General features: G+C 35.1%; 1 protein-coding gene across 1 annotated transcript in view; it reads left to right on the top strand.

Moving 5' to 3' along the window:
* ABCD3 (ATP binding cassette subfamily D member 3) overlaps nucleotides 1-25,377 on the top strand; it is a 116,408-nt gene that overhangs the window by 45,186 nt on the left and 45,845 nt on the right. The window contains exons 3-9 of the mRNA XM_037826594.1: nucleotides 1,790-1,888; nucleotides 4,725-4,813; nucleotides 15,640-15,709; nucleotides 19,803-19,900; nucleotides 20,255-20,378; nucleotides 22,502-22,558; nucleotides 24,475-24,617. Coding sequence (XP_037682522.1) covers nucleotides 1,790-1,888; nucleotides 4,725-4,813; nucleotides 15,640-15,709; nucleotides 19,803-19,900; nucleotides 20,255-20,378; nucleotides 22,502-22,558; nucleotides 24,475-24,617 — 680 coding nt within the window. The remainder of the gene's footprint in view (nucleotides 1-1,789; nucleotides 1,889-4,724; nucleotides 4,814-15,639; nucleotides 15,710-19,802; nucleotides 19,901-20,254; nucleotides 20,379-22,501; nucleotides 22,559-24,474; nucleotides 24,618-25,377) is intronic.

Here is a 25,377-nt window from a genome sequence, read left to right as displayed (position 1 = left end):
ATAGACTAGATCAACTAAATAGATTGTGAACAGGGCTTTTTGTCTTTTTTGTTTGCTGTTTATCTCCATTATTTAGAACAGTGCCATGGCACCAAGTAAGTATTTGTTGAGTGAATGAATGCATGCATCTGTGAATGAAGTAGACCAGGCCTGTAACTCAACAGGATGAGGTTTGCAACCTTCTCTGAAAGATCTGAAATCCTGAGTCTCTTCCAACACTTTCAGAGTAGGGTTGATTCATATTTAATTCTTTCTATAATTAGTCTTTCTAATATAACCCTTACAAACATAATGTTTTCAGACTTACCTTCCACTCACAATTTTGTAGTCTACTCAGTACCTGTTTATTGGGATTATGAAGCATTTAGCACAGTATCTGACATATAGATAGTAACATTATTATTACTCTAATTCTGTAATAAAATTCACTAAGTTTCATCAAGCTAGTTGTTAATTGTAGCATATTTACACTGTAATGTAAATATGCTATAATTGATGTCTAATGAAATTTACTCTACTCATGGTTATTTATGTATCAGAAGCTACTAGTAACTAAATAAATGAGCTGGGATAATAGGAGTGAGGTGGAGGGGGATGGTGGTCAGGCAGGGGATGGGGTCCTCCTGGAGTTTCTTGCCTGTTTGAATGTTTCTCCTGCCTGTTCTCCCAAATAGTACAAGGATAATAAAGCAAATAGTCTCCACCATACTGAGTTCATATAACTTTTTTCTTATGTTTACAAATGGTTTATTACCTCCATTTTCATAGACCTAGTGAAAGTGAAGAAATCTCTGAGGGAGATAAGATTAATTATTACTCTTAAGTGTCATCAGTGGTTCCTTCTACACTGAGAATAAATTCTAAATCCTTAACTGCGCCCTCAAGGCTTGGCCCTTTTTGAAGGCCCTGCCTACCTCTTCAGTTTCCCTCATTCTTGTACCCTTTTCTTTGGCAACACTACCACCTTATTATTCGGTCTGCATACCAGTTTTATTTCTACCACTGATTTTGTGCTTCACCACTCCCCTTCTCACCAACATGATATGTGATTTCACTTTGTTTACCTCTCAGTTTAAGTGTTACTTCCTCAAAGAGGACTTTCTGGTCATCCTGTCTAACCATCCCTCTCTTTCTCATGACCTTGCTTAGTCCATCTGTAATCATTTATTTATTTATTTTTTAAAATCTATGTTTCCCCTCCTAGAATGTGAGCTGCATGAGTGAAGGAACCTTGTCTGTCTTTGACTTTATGAGGAAGAGAGAATGAATTGGCAGATTGCATATTGGAAATGCTAAGTGATAAATCTAGGAATCTAAAAATTTCCTGTAAGTTTCCCTATGTCAGGGAAAATCCTGCTCAGAATTAAAAAAAAAAAAAAAAAAAAAGTCTGCTGTTAATCAGGAAGTACATAATGAAAAATCAGTAAGTACTTGACCATTTCTTCATTGTCTCTGACCTTATCTCCTACAACTATTCCTTGCTCACAGTCCTGTCAAACACAGTAAGCAGGCTTCTACCTCAGTATCTTTGCACTTTATAGTTCTTCTCCCAGATACTCACATGGTTCCAGAACTTCTTGTTTCCTTCAGTTTTTAGATATGTCTTATTTTCTTGAAAGTATGTTTGCACATGAAGGACAACACAAGTTGATGCTCTCTAATTGCAGTATCCAGCTTCAGTTTCTATATTGACTTAGCTGAAATATGGTCCTTAAATCTTATTTGGTATACGCTTATTATAGCTATTCTTAAGGCTTTTACTTTTTCTTTTTCTTTTTTTTTAATGTAGAAAGAGGGGAAAAAAGACCGAGCCGTGGTAGACAAGGTGTTCTTTTCAAGGCTTACACGGATTCTGAAAATCATGGTTCCTAGAACATTTTGTAAAGAGGTGAGTCTTAGAAATTATGTTAAGTGTTCAACTTTCAAGGTTACTTGAGATCAGAACAATAAAATCATATTATAAAACTTTGGATATACTGCAGGTCAAATGTTTTCTCTGTGAGCTTCTCTTAATTACATCTCTAGCTTCTGTATGTGTTTCATCCTCTTATAAAGGACTCCAGTAAAAGGATTAAGACCCACCTTGAATGAGGTGGGTCACATCTCAATTAAAATAACCTAAACAAAATGTCCCATCTGCAAATAGGTCTGCACCCACGTGAATGGATTCAAAAAACATGGCCTTTTCTGGGGTACATAACAGCTTCAAACTACCACAGTCTACCCTCTGGACCCTAAAAAGACATGTTCTTTCCATATACAAAACGCATTCATTCCATCACAATATCACAAAAGCCTTAAATAATTTCAGTAACAATATTAAGTACAAAGTCTCATCAAAATCAGTTAAAGGTGTGGCTTGTCCTGGGGCAAAATTCCCCTCAGGTTGTGGATGAGTGAGTCTTAGGACAAGTTATCTGCTTCCAGTATACAAAGGAGAGACAGTTGTAGCGTGAATGTTCCTATTTCCATAAAGAGAAATTGGAAGGAAAGTAGGAGCCACCAGACCCAAACAATTCCAAAAACCTGTAGGGCATACTTCATTAGATTTCCAGGTCTGAAAGTCATCTATATTTTGGAGTTTTGTCCTTGGGGTTTGATAGAGTGGCAGCTTCTGCCAAGGGCTTGCGCAGTGGCCCTGCTCTCTCCAAACAATGGGGTGAGGGCCCAACATCTCCAAACATTGGAGAGATGGCCATGCTCTCGGCTCAACCCTCTTCAAGCAGCATTGGGGTGATGACCAAATTCTAGGCCCCATTCTCCTCAAGTATCAGGGTGGTGGCCAGCCTGTTTGCCATCTCTGGGGCACAGGTTCAACCCCCTCAGAACAGTGGAGTAGTGGCCAGACTCTCCCCAGTTTTGAGGATAAGGCTCAACCCCCTCAGAACAGTGGTATAGCGGCCAGATTCTCCCCTGTCCTTGGGGAATGTGCTCCACCCTCTGTGAAGTCTGGGGTGGCAGCACTCTTCCTGAACAAAGGGGCGGAAGTTTCATCCTCTGCAAGATCTGGGGCAAACTCACCCTTTCTGTGTACATTGGAGGTCCTCTCTCCTGGCCCAAGGTGTCTTCACTCTAGACTTTAGGTTCAGTGGTTCTGCAGTTGAATGAGGTGGGTCACATCTCAATTGAAATAGCCCAATCACAAGGTCCCATCTACAAATAGGTCTGTATCCAGAGGAATGGATTAAAAAAACATGGCCTTTTCTGGGGTACATAACAGTTCTTCCTTCAGTCTGTCCCTTTTCTGCCCCTTTTAGTTCAGGCTGGCAGTGGTTCTGTTTGTACAGATTTTGCAAGAATTTAGCTGTTTTGCTTTCCACAAATCCTATCTGGATAACTGCATTTCCGATCCTGACTCGCACTGAAATGGTTAACTAGATTCCATGTTCAGTGAAATCCTCACATGGACCACTATCCTTTGGGGACTCACTTTCTGGAAACTCAGAGTTTTTCTAACCATTAGTTTCTGGTTTCTTTGTACCCAAGAGTTTAGTTCTCAGCTTATCCCTTTCCTCTCACATTTTACTGTAAGCTGCAAGAAGCCAGGCTGCATTTTCCACATCTAGTTTGGAAATTTCCTCAGCTAAATATCCAAGCACATCATTTCAAATTCTGCCCTTCATCCAACATGAGGACTCAGTTTTGCCAACTTCTCTGCCACTTTAAAACAAAGATCACCTTGCTCTCTCTGGTTTGCAATGACACAGTCATCATTTCTGTCTATGGCCTCCTTAGAAGTACATTTAGCATTATTTCTACCAACAGTCTCTTCAAAGCAACCTAGGCCTTTTCTGTCAAGTTCCTCACAGTTCTTCCAGAGTCTTCTTACTCATTTATAAAGCCATTCTAGCATTTTTGGTATTTGTAAACTCAGGACACCGCTCTTCTGGTACCAGAATCCGTTTGGTTTGCCCAAGCTGATGAACTACAATATATCAGAAATGGACTGGCTTTTAACAATGGACATTTATTAAGTTACAATTTACAATTCTAAGGCTGTGAAAATGTCCAAATTAATGCATCAGCAGTTCAATGAGAAATGAAAATATAGCCTATGATTATACAGAAGGTCATACATATCATAAAGTGAGGGATTGCCTAAATCAGTGCAGATCTTTAGTTTGTAGCTTGTTGCATGAACCTGTTGATAATGGAAATAGTGGTTATTCTGAGGACATCCTGTATGTAAAGGCATTTCAGAACTTTAAGTATCAAAGATTGTCAGATTTTGCTAAAGTGAGACAAATGAAGAAAATTAAGCCAAGAGCATAAAATGAGGGAAAAATAAACCATCTTTGCTGTTGCCTTTATACTTCAAATGATTATTTGTTAGTTGTTTAACTGTATATTGGCAATTATTGTTATTATTCTTGATTAGATTTAATACATTAAAAAATATAAGATAATCACAATAGACTGTATGTCAGGCAATCTAAATTATACTCCAAGCCTCTGTCCTTGATTAATTTTATATTTGACTTGCCTGGGACTCATTTGAATTCTGGGTGAGAAAGTTAGATTAAATGATCCATAAGGACTTTTCCAGTTATATTTTTAAAGTCCATTTAAATTATATTGAAAATTGCCTATAAAAAAAATGCCAGACAGCTGTATTAAAGATAAAGTAAAGCTTTGAATTTAGAAACCAGAAATCTTTAGGAAGGTGATGTTTCTTTTAACTTTCTAAATGCTTTATTTAATTTACTGTACCTGGTTTATTTTAGACAGGTTACTTGATACTTATTGCTGTTATGCTGGTTTCTCGAACATATTGTGATGTTTGGATGATTCAAAATGGGACACTCATTGAAAGGTACTTTTCCCTTCATTTTCCCCCCGTGTGTATGAAATACTGATTTGTCTCATATTAAAGTATTATTTTAATTAGCAATAAATGGATTCTAAATTAGTATTAAGTCTATGTATTTTTTCATTTATTCAGTAAATAATTTATTGAGTCATGTGCCATGCACTGAGCTACACGATAATGATGTACCGGTGAGCAGGAGAGACCCAGCACCAAACCTTGACAAGCTGATAGCTTATAGAGGATTAGAAACAAACAGAAAATTAAAGTGCAGTATAACAAGTGCTGTAATGGGGTTTTTTAAAAAGTCTTCAAGTTGGATATGTGAAAGTAATGAGATAATTTTGAGGAAAGTATCAGAGCATTTGAAGGAATAATATTGAGGCTGTTTATTAGTGAGGAAAAAACACTTCTCTTTTTTCAGCCAATGCTTTTAATATTTTATCATTATATTCTTTCTACTTGCTATATTATTCAACCACTGTAATTGAAAATTTTGAACTTAAAAACTTAGAAAAAACAACTGGGATATCTTGGGTTGTTATATCCATTTATTATTTATCTGATAGTGAAGAATTTATTCCTAATGATACCAATTTCATGTCAGAGCAAAAATTTTTGTCTTAGAATTCTGTTTCCTGGTATGCAATATTTTGTCAGAAAATTTCTTAAAATGCTTAATGTAAAATAACTTTTTGAAGGACAGTGGTTAAAATGCCCCAAAATTTTGGAATTAAGTTTTTTTCCCCTTGGATCCTTCGTATGCTTCTTAGAGGATTTGTAAGAAGAGGAAGAATATGTTATGTCCGGGGTCTGACTCATTTTTCTTAGGAGAATAAAGGAATTTATCTGTATAGGAGTAAAGCCTTAACATAACTCTAAATATGGGTAAATTATGTAGGCTCTTATATTCAACACACATCTCCCTGAAACTTCTGATCGTTTCTATCCATGCATTTTTATTTTAATCAAAGTAATATATGAATATAGCTTAAAAAGTAATACATGAACATAGCTTAATGTTAAATAGTCCTACGGACTTAAAAACACGTATGTTCTCTGCCCCACTGTTAGTGTCATTCCTCAGAGGCATCATATTCTATTCTTTTTTTTAATGTTTCTTCTGTGATTTTATCTGCATTTCTATATAACACACCTGTATTCCCATTTCCAGATTTTTCAGTTTTAGAAGAGTATGTATTGATTTCATACTTTAGAAGATGAGACTTGAGCTCTTTTACACCCCTTCCTATTCCATACTCATCCTGTTAATGTTATATCACAGTTTTTTTGTTAAATTAGACTATTGTTTCATGATTTTGACTATGGAAATATTGTTTACGGCTGAGGAACATGGTATACTTTGGTAGTTCCTTTCATATACAACTTTTTTGTTTTTCCTGGCATTTATAAACTACCAGTTGTTTGTGAGCTTTAGGTTTTTGCCTACTTCTCAATAATTCAACTTATTGACAACACAGTAAAATCTTCTCAGTATTGTAACTAACAAGTATTGAAGCCTAAAATTCTTGCCTAAGCAAACACATTGGGTATCTGTCGATTTCATCTCCCTCATTTCCAATTCCCACCCCACCCCCACCCCCAGCCAAACCTCTTGTAGTTTCCTGTCTTCCTGCTCTAGTCAGGATTGGTTGTACTCTAGCCTCATTGTTCATGTTGAACTCACTTTTATATCTTCGGAATTTCTTTCATCTTTCTCGTCTGTGCTAGATAACTTGTTTTCTGGATCTTTTGTTTTCTTCTTTCCCAGCTGACTTTCTCATTTTGGCAGAAGGATGCAGTCTCTATTAGTTTTCTAGGACTGCTGTAACAAATTACCACAAATTAGATGACTTAAAAAAACAAATTTATTCTCTGAGTTCTGGGGGTTAGATGTTACAGTCACAGTCCTTCTGAAGACTGTAGGGGAGAATTTCTTTGCTTCTTCCAGCTTTTGGTGGTTCTTTGGCTTTTGGTGGTTCCTTTGCTTCCCCAGCACTTCATTCTCTGCCTCTGTCATGACAAGGTGTTCTCCCTGTGTGTCACTGCGTCCAAATTTTCCCCTTCTTTTAAGGTTACCAGTTATTGGATTAGGCCCACCCTAACCTAGTATGACTTCATCTTACCTAATTATATCTGCATAGCTCCTGTTTTCAAATAAGGTCACATTCTAAGGTTGTAGGTGGACATGAGTATTAGAATGACACTGTACAACCCACTACAGTCTTTTTCTGAGAAAAGATGCAAGGGAGATAAAGTTTTGAAAACTTGTAGATCAGAAATGTCTTTCTTCTGCTCTTATACTTTATTGATAATTCAGTAGTTTTTTATGCATTCCCAGTTGAAAGTCACCTTTCCTTAGAATTTTGAAAGTATCACTCCATTGTCTTCTAGCTCAGTGGTTCTCACCCTTGGCTGCTAGATGATTAGAATCACTTGGAGAATTTTAGGAACTATTACGCCTGGACCCTATCTCTAGAAATTCTGATTCTATTAGTTATCACTTTTAACATCCCAGATGATTCTAATGTGCAGCCAAGGTTAAGCACCACCGATCTAGCTCCCAAAAATGTTTTGTGTTGAAGCCCAGTACCATTCTACTTGCCCTTCCTTAGTAGGGTATCTGGTTTATTTATTTATTATTATTTTTTTTTTACCACCTATGGAAGCTTTTATAACTGTTTCTTTATTGCTGGTGTTATATTATTGGTGTTTGGAAATTTCACTGGACCTTAGCATGGATTTTTTTTCATTCTTGTACTGGGGCGCTAGATGAGCCCTTAGCAATATTAAAATCCATCCTTTACACTGGAAAATGTTCTTGTATTTTTAAGAAAATCCTTCCTCTATTTTTTCTGTACCTTTTCTGGAAATCTTAATAGTTGTTTGTTGGCTCCTCTGGACTGATCATCTGACTAACTTATCATGTCTCTACTATTTCTATCTCTGACATTTTATTCTCTTTTCCAGGAAATTTCATCAATATTCCCATCCAGTAAATTTATATTTGTTGTAATTTTTAATCTCCCAGATCTACCTTTGGATGTTCCTTATTAATAGCTAGTATTCTTTCAAGTATGCAATATTTTTTCATCTCTGAAGCTGTTCTTTTTTTTTTTTTTTTTAAAGCTTTTCTTTAGCTTCCTGCATTGTTTGTTTCCTTCGATGTTCCTTTGTTTGTTTGTTGTTATGTTCTTTGTCATTCATATTAAGACCTTCCTCAAGTGATCTCTCATTCTTAGCTGCGTGTTTATATCTAAAATCGAAGGCCTATAAAGCCTATTGGAAGTGGGGATTGAAGGCTTGTTGATTGTCTGGCTTCCTTGAAGGGTATTTGTAGAGGAAGTCTGGCCATTTGCGTGTGTGCCTAGTGAGGAATCTTTAACCAATTCTAAGAAGTTAAATGAAAACATTATTGAAGTATTTGTTAATTGCTACTAGCATATCAGCTTCAGGAGAATTAATTTTTATTCTTAAGTTCTATTTTTATGTATTTTTTGTGCAAGAGTAATTTCAGTTCTTTGTGATTTGGAGGAGAGAAGACATATATGCCTTTTTACATGTTTATAGGAATTTATTTTTTCCTTTGATGTGTTTTTTTTTAATTCAGTTTTATTGAAATATATTCACATACCATACAGTCATCCATGATATACAATCAGCTGTTCACAGTACGATCATATAGTTATACATTCATCACCATAATCTATTTCTGAATATTTTCCTTACATCAGAAAGAATCAGAATAAAAATAAAAAATAAAAGTAAAAAGAGAACACCCAAACCATCCCCCCCATCCCACCCTATTTGTCATTTAGTTTTTGTCCCCATTTTTCTACTCATCCATCCATACACTAGATAAAGGGAGTGTGATCCACAAGTTTTTCACAATCACACTGTCACCCCTTGTAATCTACATTATTATACAGTTGTCTTCAGGAATCCAGACTACTGGGTTGGAGTTGGGTAGTTTCAGGTATTTACTTCTAGCTATTCCAATACATTAAAACCTAAGAGGTGTTATCTGTATAGTGCATAAGAATGTCCACCGGAGTGACCTCTTGACTCCATTTGAAATTTCTCAGCCACTGAAATTATTTCATCTCATTTTGCATACCCCTTTTGGTCAAGAAGATACTCTCAGTCCCACGATGCCGGGTCCAGATTCCTCCCCAGGAGTCATATCCTGCATTGCCAGGGAGATTTACACCCCTGGGAGTCGGGTTCCACGTAGGGGGAGGGCAGTGAGTTCACCTGCCGAGGTGGCTCAGTTAGAGAAAGAGAGAGGGCCACATCTGAGCAACAAAGAGGTACTCAGGGGGAGACTCTTAGGCACAATTATATGCAAGTTTAGCCTCTCCTTTGCAGTAATGAGCTTCATAAGGGCAAGTCCCACGATAGAGGGCTTGGCACATCAAACTGCCAGTCCCAGTGTTTGTGACAACATCAACACCAGTCCAGGTGAGGAAATCCAACACTTCTGCAACTTCCCCCAGCTCCTTGGGTGGTGGGGGGAGGGTAGGCTGTAAACATATTTTTTATTCTCTGCTCAAATTACTTTGGGATGTGTCACTGTTTCACTCTAGCCTATACTAACCTACCGTATCTCACTTTCTGTCCAAAGTTCCATGTAATTGTGGTGTTTGAACAAACTGACTGTAGAGTTATACTGTTTAGAAACTATAGATCCTGCACCAAATAGACATCTCTTCCCTTGGTCTCACATGGAAACTGAAGTTTTAAAACACAGTCAGTTTTGACCTTTACCCTTTGGCCCAGTTTGCCCTAGTCTTACCAGATATGCGTCATTCATATCACTAATTGAAGTCTGGGGTCTTTTTCAGCTTTTTTTTTTAACAGTTCCTGTATGTGCTAATACTGACATTCGTATCTGCTGAGCTCTAGCTCGGTGTTTCAGGTGTCTGAGAGATACGCGTTGTTCCAGAGACCAATCAGGTTATACACTAAGGGATCAGCGTCTCAAAGTTTAGAGACAGGCATTACAATTCAGGAATAAAGTTGACTGCTGTAAGAGCTTACAATCTGGGGACCATTACAAATAATCATTTCCATGTTAGGCTATGTTCTAAGATTCAATTCTGAGTTCATACATTGTAGTTATTCCATATTGGTGAGGCATTATAGTGTATGCCTTTATTTCTGGCGTACTTCACTCAAATACTGTGTACAGAATCCATTCACCTCGTTATGTGTCTCACAGCTTCACTGCTTCTCATAGTTGCTCAATATTCCATTGTATGCATATGCCACAGTTCACCATTCTGTTCCTCGGTCTATGGACCCTTAGGTTGCCTCCACCCATTGCAAATCATGATTACTGCCTCCATGAACACGAGTTTGCAAATGTCCATTCATGTCTCTGCTCTCAGATCTTCAAATGACATACCCCATAATGGGGTTGCAGGACCTTATGGTCCCCACAGACTTTTTGTGGAACCACCACACTGACCTTCAGAAAGGCTACACCATTCTACCTGCTCATCAGCAGTAGATAGGTACATCCCTCTCGCCATGTTTTCTCCAACACTTTTACTCCTATGTATATTTTTTCCTACAATTTTAGAGTTATATTCATATACCATACATTTATCCACAATGTACAATCAGTTGTTCATCGTATCATCATAAAGTTGTACATTTATCACCACAATCAGCACTTGAACGTATTGATTACAAGAAAAATTGTTTGTTTGTTTTAGCAATAATAAAAAATGATAACATGAAAAATAACATGTCATACAATGCAATGTAATAGTAAGGACAGAAAATAACACCACACTACCAAGAATCCCATATTCCTCCCCTATATCCCCCTCTCATATACACTTAGCATTGACATATTGCCTTTGTTACATTTAATGGAGGTATATTACAATGTTACTGTTGACCATAGATTCCAGTTTGCTTTGATTATGTTTTTTCCCAATTACCATCCCTTTTTCAACACTCTACATGGTTGACATTCATTTGCTCTCCCACATGCAAAAGCATTTTTGTATTTGTATATTTAGTAACAGTCATTGGCCACTCCAGTTTTTGCCAAGTTATACAGACCCAGTCTATATCATCTATCTTTACCTCTGGTGTCGTACATTCTCCTGTCCCACCTCTTTCAGCTTTACTTACAGACATCTTTGTTCGGTGTACTTACAATAGTGTGCTACCATCACACAGTATTATGCTATCTATTTCTGGATCTATACAATCAATTTATACATCAAATGCCTGATTTCTATCCTGTTTCTATCTCCTGGTCGCCCGTGTTGTCAGCTTTTAACTCCCAAAGTTTGCTCATTAATGTCTGTTCATTTTAGTGAGACCATACAGAATCTGTCCTTTTGTTTCTGGCTGACTTCACCCCACATAATGTCCTCAGGGTTCATCCACGTAATTATATGATCCATGTCTTTGTTCTGTCTTACAGCTGCATAATATTCCATCATGTGTATATACCAGTTTGTTTATCCACTCGTCTGTTGATGGACATTTGGGCTGTTTCCATCTATTGGCAATTGTGAATAATGCTGCAGTAAACATCGGTTTACAAATGTCTGTGTCTTAAGTTTCAGTTCCTCTGAGTATATATCTAGCACTGGAATAGCTGGGTCTTACGGGAAATTTATATTTAGCTTCCTGAGAAACCTCCACACTGTTTTCCAGAGTGGTAGCACCATTCTACATTCCCACCAACAATGAATAAGTGTGCCTCTTTCTCTACGTCCTCTCCAGCACATGTCATTTTCTGTTTTTTGGGTAATGGCCATTCTGGTAGGTGTGAGATGATATCTCATTGTGGTTTTGATTTGCATTTCCTTAATAGCCAGTGAAGTTGAGCATTTTTTCATATGTTTTTGAGCCATTTGTATTTCCTCTTCAGAAAAATGTCTGTCCATGTCTTCTGCCCATTTTTTAATTGGATTGTTTGTCTTTCTGTTATTGAGTTGTAGGATTGCTTTATATATTTGGGATATTAAATTCTTATCTGATATGTGGTTTCCAAATATCATCTCCCATTGCGTAGGTTGCCTTTTGACGTTTCTGACAAAGTCCTATGATGTACAAAATTGTTTAATTTTGAAGAGATCCCATTTGTCTATTTGTTCTTTGGTTGCTTGCGCCTTGGATGTGAGGTCTAAGAAACCACCTCCTATCACAAGATCTTTTAGATATTGCCCTACATTTTCTTCTAAGAGTTTTATGGTCTTGGTGCTAATGTTTAGGTCTTTGATACATTTCAAGTTAATTTTTGTATAAGGTATGAGATAGGCATCCTCCTTCATTCTTTTGGAAATGGATATCCAGTTCTCCAAACACCATTTGTTGAAGAGGCTGCTCTTTCCCAGTTGCTTTGGCTTAACTGCCTTATCAAAGATCAGTTGTCCGTAGATGTGAGGGTCTACTTCTGAACACTCAATTCGATTCCATTGATTGGTATATCTGTCCTTTTGCCAGTACCATGCTGTTTTGAGCACTGTAGCTTTGTAATATGCTTCAAAAGTCAGGTAGTGTGAGACCTCCCACTTTGTTCCTCTTTCTCAAGATATTTTTGGCTATTCGGGGCACCTTGCCTTTCCAAATAAATTTGGTTACTGGTTTTTCTATTTCTGTAAAGTCAGTTGTTGGGATTTGAATTGGTATTGCATTGAATCTATAAATCAGTTTAGGTAAAATTGCCATCTTAACTATATTTAGTCTTCCAATCCATGAACATGGTATGTTCTTCCATTTTTTTAGGTCTTGTTCAATTTCTTTTAGCAGTTTCTTATAGTTTTCTGTGTAAAGGTCTTTTGTATCCTTGGTTAAGTTTATTCCTAACTACTTGATTCTTTTGGTTGCTGTTGTAAATGGGATTTTTTTTCTTGATTTCCTCCTCTTGTTGCACATTTCTTTGATGTATTTTTAACTCCATCTGTGCTTGCAAATACCATATCTGTTGATAAAAATATAGCCTCCTTTCATCTACAGCATTGTTTCTAAGGGGAAATAGAATTTATTTTACAATATAACTTTCAGAAATGCCTTGTGACCAAAATACACAGGTAGCATCTTCTGTGAACAATATCACATTAGATATCTGGGTAGAACCAGTCACATACTAAATATAAAGAATCTTGCACTTGTAATGGTATATTCCAGAAAATATTTTTGAAACTTTTTAAAAAAAATTTTGTGATTCCATGCTTTTGTAATCCAAAAAGGATAATTTTTTTTATTTCTATTCTGTTTTATTAGAGCCCTTATAGGTTTACAGAAAAAGCACACAGAAAGTGCAGTTTCCAAACCACCACCACCATCACCCCCCCCAGGCACTTGGACAGTTTTCCCTAAAAAAAGAGCACTGTTAAGTCTTCTACATTGGGAGATTCCAACTTTAATTTAATTAGTGATGGTGGAGGAGAGGGAGGTGATGATGTTGCATCAGCCAGTGTGTAATTTCACCAGATAGGGTGATCAACCTGTTGGGTACTCTCTAAAATTTAGTTACGAGACTTTTAAAAAATTTGTTTTTCATTTCTTCTATGAATTTCTAAAATACCTTTTTTTAAAAACATTATTCGGGTGTAATTTGAAACAAAAAACTTACAAGAATAGTACAAGGGATTTCCTTGTACGCTTAACCTCAATTAACCAATTGTTAACTTTCTACTATTTCTCAGTCTCTGCTTTGTATGGATCTTTAATATTTGGTCAAATTGAAAGTTTTAAAATATTATGAATTCATAATATGGGACAATTTTATTTGAAAAATTAACCCATTTCTCTAACTTGCTGCTAAATCTACCTTGTAAATAGATTTATCTCTTTTGTCTTTTACCACTTCTAAAGTAGGTTTAGATTCACGCATTTCTGCTAAAAAGAGTCTTAAGGAGATTTCTGGTGGTTCTTAATGTACTTCATTTTAATTTGTTAGCAGCGGCTAATGACTTTAGAATATGGGCAAATCTTAATAGAATGACTGCTTCTTTAAAGTAGAAACTGTAGTAATTCCATGATATGAAGGAGAAGCCTTCATTCCCTGTTGCTGCTATAGCTTATCATAAAGATATATTTTTATCTACTTGGCTATAAGCAGTGTTTTGAAATTTCCAAACTATCTCTTATAAAGATCTTAATAGATATTTTTGAAGTAATAATGATTAGGGCTACTGTCAAATTACTCTCTTAATTGTGATTGTTCTTTTACAGTGGAATAATAAGCAGAAATAAGGCTTTATTCAAGAAACCAGTTTTTAGACTTATAGCTGCTATTCCAGTGGTAAACCGCTGCTGAATGATGGCATGTGCTTTACCAAAATTTTATAGTCTTAATGTGTTTCACAGCTTTGGCAGCAAGCAGTAAAGCACTTTGGTTTCAAATGAAGTTTGGCTCAAACAATTTTAGCCAAGACCACTAAACTTTTTGTACAGTCTTAATTGCTTCATGTCTCTAATATTCTTATTGCTGCAAACACTTTTTTGTGGTTCTATTTTAAATTATTTCTACTTCAACTTTTTTTTTTTTTTAACTTTTTGGGATTTATATCAAAATTAAATTGTAATTTTTCTGTAAGTCTACAGCAACACTTGGCAAAGTATTTACTGTGCAGTACTAGCTACAACAAAGGAAATACTACATGCTACAAATCTCTCTAACAGAGTTACATTGCATATACTATACATTAAAAGCTTTTGACAAAACTTCCAACAAATTATCTCCCCAAATTTGTTTGACCATGGAACTTCTTTGTTCTAAAAGACCAGTTAATATTATTTGGCATTATTCACCTCCTCCCTCATAGAAAGCAAATTATTTCTGTATCATATACCAGTCATTCATTGTGGGAGCTAGGTTTAAATCATTTAGTTCAGTGTTTCTCAAAATATATTTTATTTTTATTTAGAAATATTAATAATTGTTATTTGAAAAAAGTGTTTTGTGATCAAATAAATTATGACATTTTAATAGATATGACAAATGGAAATCAAAGATCATTTATTTATATGATATAATAATTTTTAAACTTTTTTTTAAAGTAGTGGAACCCTTACATTAAATGAATTCTTTATGTATATTTTTAAAATAGATAAATATGTAAAACAGATTTAAAAACATAAAAAAAGTTGCTGGTCTCGAGTTTGTTTAGTTGAAGTGTATTAGGGGCCCTGAAGCCTTTACAGAACCATGCTGAGGCTCTGAAGAACCCCAGTGATTTGCTCTCCAATCCATCTTTTAGGCCTAGAGTAGACAAACTATGGCCAAATCCTGTTCTTATAAAATTTTATTGGAACACAGCTGTTCTTATAAAATTTTATTAGAACACAGCCACTCATTCTTTACTGCTTTTGTTCTACAGTGGCAACATTAAATAGTTGGGACAGAGATTCTATGGCCCAGAAATCCTAAAATATTACTTTTGGCTCTTGACAGAAAGTTTGCCAACCCCTCATTAGTCCATCTCCCTGCCTTTAATTCACACTGATGAGAATTAGGATTTTAAAATGCTTAAAAACAAATAATAGGTTATTTTATCCATGGTAACCCATTCCTGGGTCCCTATAAAGTAGTTAATTGGTTTTCTGTCATCTAAACCCCTTTTATATATAGCTTAAGCCTTTTTAAAAATGGCTATTTTTACTAAAGAAATAACTGGTTATAATTCTTCCTAATTTTGTTATTTGTATGGTGAGTTCAAGGAAGCGGTTTAAAATGATGAAACTTCAAAAGTTGAAAATGCATTCTTCAAGATAATGTTTTTTAGCACCTTTTTTTTCTTATTGATTTTATACTTTGCTTGTTTTGCAACTAATGCATTGCATGTGGTGGTTTGCAGTGCTATCATTGGTCGTAGCAGAAAAGAATTCAAGAGGTACTTATTCAACTTCATCGCTGTCATGCCTCTCGTAAGTGTAATTCTTTAAAAATCTTATTTACATAGGGGAAATTAACATTTTATTAGAATCTTTGAGAATTTTTGCTTATTAAATTCTTTAAAGATTGATGATACTAAGTTCTTATTTTGAGTTTGGTTTTGAAATGTATACCAGAGTTTTTCATTTTAAACCTTTACATTAGATAGAATGTGTGTGGGTGACTTTTTGTTTTTACCTTCAGGCCAGAGTTTCTCACCTCTGCGCTATGGACATTTTGGCTCATATAATTCTTTGTTGTGGGGAGTTGTCCTGTGTTCTGTGAGATGTTTAGCAGTGTCCCTGGCCTCTACCCACTAGAGGCTATAGCACTGCATCCTCCCTTCTCCCCAAATTGCAATAGCCAAAAATGTCTCTAGAGATTGCAAAATGTCCCTTGCTGGGGGGTGGGGGGTGGAGCAAAGTCATCCTCGTTGAGAACCATTACTTTAGGCCATCCATAGACTATTAGAGTAACTTGAACCACTTATATAGTATAAGTTAAATTGGAATTTATCATCTGAATTTATTAAAAATAAAGGTATGTATTTGACCTAAAATATAACTGATTCTTATTTTTATTCTGTTTTATGGCTGCTGTAAGGATTTTAGTATTTTAAATTTGAGGGATGAAAAGGAGAAGCCGGATTGTAAAATCCAATTAAATTGAAAATATGTTAGAAATTCCAGTCTAATAAAGCTTGAGGAAAGGGATACATTGTTTTTAGACCTTTTAAAATAAAAACTGGAGATAAGCAACATAAATATCAATCATAAAATGAGGTTCAGCAGAAGACCAGAGTATCATTAAGAGATTGAGGAAGAAACAGCAGACTGTGAGAGAGACAGAAATCATATTTAGGTATATCTATCTTTGGAAGAAAATAGAATACTTATAAAACCTGTGGGGATTAAAATCACATGCAATAATCAAATAATTGGGTAAGAAAAACAAGCACTTAAATTCCAGTATAATTTATAAGCACGGTGTAGGACTATGGGGAAAAAAACTGAGGATCTGAAATAAGTTAAAAATATTGTATGTAAAAACAGCTATATGCATAATAGACTAGAAATAAACATGAAGTGTTCATATTCATTATGTTTGAGGAGAAATTGGCTGATTTGAAAATTTTTCTTTAAAAATCATGTATTTTGTAGTGGGGGAAAATAAGCATCTATTTATAAAACAAAAACAAAAATCCATCCTAAGTATGTAGGGCCAAAGACCTGAAGTTTTTGGTTAGATTTCTGAGTGTGCAGAACTGTGTCTCTTGTACAAATAAGAAAAGACAGAGATAGAGATTACCATGTGTGGTTAGGGTGATGGGGGTGGGGAGGAGGCAGTTTCGAAGACAGTTGCCAAGATTTACCATGATAATTGTTTCTTAGTAAATATTAGCAGATGTTAGTGGTGTAATGCTTTAGGGTAATAGAGTTAAGTAGATAACAGACTGAAATTTTGGTCAGGTAAGGGGTAGGTAATATTCTCAGTACCTGAAATCTTTAGCCTTTTTTTCCATTCCATTCCAAAATGGAAAAATTCAATCTTTCCTTTCCAAAAGCTTAATGGTCACTAGAGCAAAGGTGAAATGAAGAAAGAGAATGATGTTACAAGGCATTGCTTAGGGAACCACCCCTAGGAGGGGGAGGGGAGCACTCACTGTGTGATGGAGAGCATACCACGGCAATAGCTTCCAGCTGTCTTTTCCCCTCGGGAAATGACTGGGACTTTTTAATATAGGGCTAGGGTAAGCAGTTGGACCTTAAGATTACACAGCCCCCCATCCCCCGCTGTTTTCATTAATAATTTAGGTGTTGTTACCATCCTAAAGCTGTCTCAAAAAAATGTACATAAAATTTTAAAGATCCCTGATGTAAAGATAGCAAAACATCATATTTTAAATACAGCTACTAGTCCTAAATTATTGAAAATAATAATAATGTTCCTCAACCAAGAAAGTATCAGAATCATTTCTAAGGATGCACCCATCCTCCAATTTTTTGACGTGAACCATTTTCATAGGGAACCATTGTTAAGATTGGCATGCCCTGTGTTCCACCTGTTAGTAGGGCTTGAAAATGTTAGTGTAGTGCATAGAACCTTTAACTTAATTTTCAAGTACTATGGCCTTGTACTATATAGTCTTGCCTTTGGGTAAGGAGCTTGTTCACTCTGGGCCATGTTGCCCTCATTTGAATTAGTCCTTTTCTAGTTACAAAATCCATTTAATAGGTTAAGTGGGCATTTTTGTAAAATGTGATTTTTTGTTTGATGGAATTCTATCATTATACTTGGCAATTAGACATTTTGACTAAGATAAGGAAAAGGTTTTGTTCCATAGAGTTAGACGCTACTGTAGTTTTGTTACACTGTTTGTAGACCATATATTGCATTGAGATATGTCTATACACTCATCAGTCCTTATTTAGCAAATATTTGTTTAACACCTGCCTTATGCCAGACGTCTCGCTAGGTACTGAGGATGCAATGAAGACACAGGACCTGCTCTCAGGGGATCTTGAAAGAGACATACAGGTCAACAACTGCCCTTAAATTATTGGGATGCATTTTGTGGGAGCACACATGAGAGACGTTCAGCCAGGGCTAGAGGGATTAAAGAAGACTTTTCTGGGAGAGGTCATGTCTGCCCTGAGTTCTTTGTAAAAGAAGAGTGGTAGCTAGGTAAGAGCTGAAGATAAGGGTATTTAGCATGCCAGCTAAGAGAGGAGGCTAAAGAGATAAGCAGTTACCTTAGTAGGAAGAACTTTGAATGCCCCATTAAGGAATTAGGACTTTCATTGCTCGGGCTGTAAAGAACCCTCTAATGGTTTTAAGCAGCACAATACAATAGTTAGATCAGTATTTTAAAGAACTCACTCTGTCTAAATTGTAGAGAAGAGACTGTGAAAAGGGAACCCTCATAGAGCATTGTTGCAATACTCCTGATTATTGATGATAGTGTTGGACTAAACTAGAATTGTGGTTTGAGATGGAGGGAATTAGATAGGTTATAAAAGTACTGAGTTAAAAGCAATAGGACTTGATGACTGGTTGTGAGAAAGAAAGAGAAGTCATGGAATCATGGGTACCTGTCACATTTTCAGTTTGGGTGAGTAAGGTGGAGATATTACCATTTGCTTAGGAAACTCATGAGTTAAGATTTTTAAAGCTGCAGAGTACTTTGGATTAGTAGCTTTTTCCTAGATATGAAAAAGTTCTGTGGCTTGCCAACCTGTGCAGGTCTGCTTGATAGTATTTCAAATTTTCTTTAAGGGGTGTGGGCATGGGTGAAATCCCTTTTCATAATTGCAGGAAAAAAGTTAGAATCAAAAGTAGAACCAGTAAGGAATACTAAATAAATCACTAATTTATGTCAAAAAAAGAAAGAAGCAATTATACATTGTTAATGCTGTGGGAATTCAAATAATATGATCATTTGGAAGCTCTTATATTAGTTGGGTTATGAATCATTTGTGTTTTACAAAGACTATGAAAAATTTTTTTGTGAATGTGAACTCACAACCACAGAAAGATTCATTTTAATGTAATGATGGAAGAGTTGTAAAGATGGGTCTAGAAATAATCTAGTTAATTACACTGGTTGGTTTAAAACTTAGAGTGTTTTTTTAAGTGTGAATAGAGTGTCTATATAATTCCATTGGCTTGGGGTTATAGTGCTGATGGTAAAAAAGAGAAGATAAAACATAAAATGTCAAGACTCCCAAAAGCAAATCTTTACATTGGATGGATAGGTGACAGATTTGGCTTTTTTGTCTACAAAAAATGGAGCGGGAAAAAAAAAAAAAAATTAGCAATATGCTTCTCATAATTAATAATATCAGTATATTCTAAAATTAAGTTCCAAGTCAAGTTTGCAGCATATCAGGGTCATTAAAGCTGTTGCATTTGGTTTAGCGTGTTCTCTTTGTATCTTTTTAAATTCTAAGTAAGACAGATCTGAATTATATTAATTTGAATTACTAGTTATAAAAATCATAGGGTTTGGGTCACAATAAATGATAAATAAATTATAACTTAATAGGTTAGAAATGAAGCAAAACCAATAATGTTTGTTTGTTTTAGATCTCTCTGGTTAATAACTTCTTGAAGTTTGGGCTAAATGAACTCAAACTGTGCTTCCGAGTAAGACTCACTAAATACCTCTATGAGGAATATCTCCAGTAAGTGGTAACCTATTTTTTTATATTAAAAATACTTAAATTGAACAGTAATATTTATGATACTGAGATACAGACATTCTTCTTTTCATTGGATATGTTTTCCAAGAAAACTGCTCTGAGAGACAAAAGCTATAGGGGGAGACCTCTCAGCAGGTGTTGATACATGGAATCTGGTCCTGGCTCTTATCAAGTCATCTTTCTCTGAATTTGTTTCCTCTTCTCTAAAATAAATTAGGGCAATCTTTAGGGCATGTTCTGTCTCCCAAGTTTTCTATTTTTATTAATTTGCACTAGGAAGTGTAATGTGTATCTTCCGTTTTATTTTTAAAAATTATTTCTTTATTGCTATTTTAGAGCTTTCACATACTATAAAATGGGAAATCTGGACAACAGAATAGCCAATCCAGACCAGCTGCTGACACAAGATGTAGAAAAATTTTGTAACAGTGTAGTTGATCTGTATTCGAATCTTAGTAAGGTAAGTTTCTCTCTTTTTTTTTTTTTTAAAAAGATTTGTTAATTTATTGAATTCTGAATCTAAGCAAATTTACATGGAATTGACTTGGTGGACCCAAGAGAATCACATAATATTTAATGCTCTTATAAGATAAGAAAATTAGTTGTTATAACAGTTTTAATTACAGTTACTTTTCATCCGTTGATCTGTGTGTTTTTGGCAATTGCTAGAGATCAACTGTCAGTTTATATTTCCAGTTCCATTTCTCTAACACTAGGCCAGGACTTGCCCATTTCTCTCCCTCTGTATTCTAATAGATATAGTTCTAATAATTCAATAGATTGTTTAAGTAAAAGTCAAAAAATTTTTACATAGTATTAGTTTATTTCAGTTTTCTAATTACTTTGTTTTGTTTTGTTTTGTTTCTTTCATTTCATTCTCAGAATATGTCTAAAGCTCTTGATTCTGATAATGGGCCTTAATCAGTTTTATTTCTTCTTGCTAATTTCTCCGGTTCTTAATTGCCTTACTCATCTTATCTCATCACCCTTACAGCTTTCGCTATAGTCTTCTGTTAACTATCTATCTTTGCCATTACCTCCTGCATTGACTAGGATATGTAGTGGGAACCTACATGTCTACCCAGCATCCCCTCCCCACTTCATCCAACATGTCACTCTTCCCCTTCCAATCAGCATGACTTGCCTTTGGTCTGGGATAGGAGTCTGTCTTAAACTGGACCAATTATAGTACTTTTACCCTGGCACATTTAAGCCAGATATACAGTCTTGGGATAAAAAATTATATGTCGGGGGCTTGGTCACATTGCAAGGATGGGAATGCTTCTGCTTCAACCAAGTGGCTAGAGGGGAGGTGGACAATTGTAAGAAAGGTATCTACAAGAGCTTCCCCCCACATGCACATGCCCCCTACTAAGTCAAACTTTGTTCTTTATTCAGCAGTCCAGAAGCCTTTGCTAACTGATCTCAAACCATAGGAACTCTGACAACTATAAATAGTTTAGTAATTCAGCTGTCTTTTCTCCCCATTATCACATTTTTAAGTTTCTTCTCTGTGTATGTGTGTGTAGGGTGGTGTATATAAAACTTTGCATGTTAATTCTGTAGACATTTTTAGGTATTCTGTATATCTTGACACTTGAATAAGTGTATAGCTCAGGTCTTCTCACAACTGCAGTAGAGAATATTATCAAATTAATTAATTGTAGTGTTGCTTATGTACCACAGTTTATGTTTATTGTTTTACACATCTAATTAAACTATGACTTAAATTATGAGTCATCATTTTTGTCAATAACATTTAATTGTACTTGAATTTTATAAGTATGTCTAACTTCTTGATAATTTATAACCCCCCCACACACAACACACAAATGGTTGGTCTTAGTACAAGCTAGTTAATAACCAAGCTATCTTTCCTAATAGGTGGGTATTAGTCATAAAGGGATTGGGCTAAAAACAACACAATTTGGGCTTCTTGCGAAATGCTTCAAAATATGTGCAATGGATGATGCATCAGTGGAATTGTCTCTGGAGGAGTAGTACATTATTGTATTATTTTAGTTTTAGAACCTTCCATTTTTCTCTCAGGAAATTAGACTCATGGACTTACTCCTTTATTTGAATATACAGATGTTATCGTAATCTGAATTGTGTAGTAGAATTTGACAGTATTAAAGCAGGAAAGAAAGGTCTCTCAATTTACATATGAAGATACATAAGTATCAGAAAAGCTGTTAGCAGATTTGGAATAATAACTCAGGTCATTTTATTCAGTGCCTTTACACGACATTGAAAAATTACTATTTTACTAGTGGTAAATTATCACAGTAGAGCTACCTTTGTTGATAGACGGTGATAAATGCTTTTCCCATTTGATGGTCAGTAGACATTGTTCAGGCTCTAAATGTGCTATTTGTTTTTTTCCCCACCACATTTTAAGTTTCTTGAGAACAGTAACTATGCCTGTTATGTACTTCCTGATATTTTATATGCAGTGGGAACTCTGCATGTTCACAATTATAGTTAAACATTCAATAACGTTATATTTAACATATTAACTATCAATTTGGGCAATCTAGTTCTTTAGTTTTAAATCTCTGCATTCTAATATTTATTTTACAGCCATTTCTAGACATAGTTTTGTATATCTGCAAGTTAACAAGTGCAATTGGAGCTCAGGTTAGTTTTTATTTTGTCTTTTGAATTATACTATAATACTATGTTGTGAATAGCTTGATGATTTGTAAGAATTTTAATATATCTTAAAGAGTATGTTTTTACAAGTTGTATCTAACAAAGTCTGACTGTTTATTAAATACATGTAATACTACAGATTTAAAAAGTGTTCCAATTTGATTTTTTAAACTTTTTAATTTCCCATGAGTCACATACTTGGAAAAATTTTGTGGTGTTAGTAACCAGAAGTACTTAAACATTGAACCTACATATATTTATTGTTGCAAAGTAATGTCTAAAAAGAGATTAAAGATAGCCATTTTAATATGAAATTTGAATGTTAAAAATAGCAGGAATGCCTGTAGAATGACTGTAAGAGTTTCAAGAATATTTTAGAATATATGAATGGTTGGCTATCCCATGAGCTTTTTCACTCTGTCTCTCTAATATTTGTGATGGTAAGAATGTGCTTTAAATTTTCTGTGAGCATTCTCATTGAAGTAAATTTACTCAATTAATTGTTAATAGTTTGTATATGTTTACTTCACAATTTGTGTGTATATGCATTTCAGAGTTGATTAATAATTTATATAGTAGTTTTTGTTGCTTTCCAAAATTCTGCAGAAAGCTGTTTTTTATTTGAATTTTCTCATTCATCTTCCTAACCCTTTACTATCCCATGATCCAGATTTAATCATTCTCATAGTTTTTGCTATAAGAAGGTGAGTAGGCCTGAACCCTTTGCTGCTGTGCTGTAATATGTTTATAGTACTTATTACATTTTTACAATACCTAATATTATCTCCATGTATTCCCATTATCTCATTCTTCATTTCTTGAAGGTAGAGACCTTGTTTCTTTGGCCCATTGTTGTTGAAATGCATGAGTCAATCATACTTAATTTAAAAATATCTCAAAGACATGCCATGTGCCACATACATTGTGCTAGGTAGTAGAACGTAAAAAGATGAATAAAACACAATTCCTTCTAAATAGGAATTAACCATCTAGGGAAAGAGGTAGATATTCGAACAATTTTAATTCAGTGTAATAAGCCTAATAATAGAAATTTGAATAAAATATTTAGTGCCCAGATGAATTGGAGGTGATATTTGAACTGCTTTAGGGAAGATAAGTAGGTATCCATTAGATATGGCAGGCTTGCTGGACATAAGGACAACCTCATTTAATGACATGTTCTGGAAACAATTAGTTCATTATGGCAGAGCATAGGATATATGGGAATGAGAGAAGGGCCTGTAATGAGCTGGTAAAGGTAAGCTTCCGGCTTCTCTCTTGAGAAGGTCAAGGGGTAATAAAGTCACTTCCCAAGTTGGAAAGTACAGCAGGTAGAGGCAAGAGGTACAAGAAGAGAAGAGCACATAAAGCTTGTTTGGGGAATTGAGCTTGAGGCATTATGGAGTAGTCAGGTGAAGATGTATAGGACCCATTTGGAAATATCTTTGTTTCTTAAGGGTCAGGAGATTAAAGATGTCAATTTGAGATGAGAAGAGAGCTCAGGAAGAAACCTCAGAGAATATTAGCATTTAAAGAGAAGTTACAAAAGAGACCTGAGAGTTACTGTGGAATCTTAAGAGAATATTGATAGGGTTCCCACAGAAGAGTGTTAAATGGTACCATAGAATAGTTAGGACTACAATGAGCAGTTTTTAGATGAGCAAATTCAGGATAGCCAGAGATGGACTTCAGTGGTTAGAGGAGGAAGAGGAGATGAGTAGTAAAGGTATAGAGGCCCAGTATTATTTTCATAAAAGAAACAACCAAGGGAAAATGAATCAAAGAAACAATTTCTCTCAAAGTCATTGGGGTTAATTATTAGAAATTGTGCATGCTTGCATCCAGTGAATTTGTTATGATTTCCTTAAACTTTGTGTATGTTTCCATCTCAATACTAATAGGGCCCAGCAAGTATGATGGCCTACTTGCTTGTCTCTGGGCTATTCCTAACTCGAATTAGAAGACCCATTGGTAAGATGACAATAGTTGAGCAAAAGTATGAAGGAGAATATAGATACGTTAATTCCCGGCTCATCACAAACAGGTAAGGAGAAATGAATTAAAGTGGAATGAAAAGTTCATTTTTATGGATAGTGATGTCATACTTGACTCTAGAAAGTCCAGTAAAGCTTTTACTGAATAGTGTGTGCATATTTGTGTGTAGTTACGTCTTTTGAAAATACGCATTATCAAGGATGTTTTATAAAGTAGTAATCCTCCACATTTCTAACCCTTTTTTTTAATCTTTTTTTGATAGTTCTGTAGCATCCGTGATTCACTTCTTCATATCTTTTACTAATTTTCTGTTAATTTTACTTTAAACATAGTGAAAGTGCAATACAAATTCAAATTTACTTATAGTACTTCTTCAAAAAAATGTCTAAATTCATCCCAGATATTTTTATTTCAAGAAATAAATTGGAACATTCAATAATTCAGTCTCATAGCATGCCTCTCTAACTGTTTTCCAGATAGTTTAAAAATCTAAGATAGGAAGAAAGAATGTGAGTTTTGGAGCCAGCCCAGACCAGTTTCAAAATTTGTCTTTTCCACTTATCAGTTTTGTATTATATCACTTTTAGCAACTTATTCATAGCCTCACTTTTCTTGTTTATAATATGTAAATAATACAGGGTTACTGTGAGGAAGTCAATATGATAATATATATAAAACTTCTAACACAGTTTTTGATACATGTAGCAGGTGCTGAATGAATTTTATCACCCTCAAATATCAAGTCATTTTGAGAGTTTTAATATTCATTTAGTAAAGAAAATGCTACTTCATGGGTATTTATGAAGTTA

The sequence above is a fragment of the Choloepus didactylus genome, chromosome 2, assembly GCF_015220235.1.
Source record: "Choloepus didactylus isolate mChoDid1 chromosome 2, mChoDid1.pri, whole genome shotgun sequence".
NCBI classification, from domain to species: Eukaryota; Metazoa; Chordata; class Mammalia; order Pilosa; family Megalonychidae; genus Choloepus; species Choloepus didactylus.
Note: the sequence above shows the minus strand (reverse complement) of the source record. Positions and strands in the feature narration are given on the sequence as shown.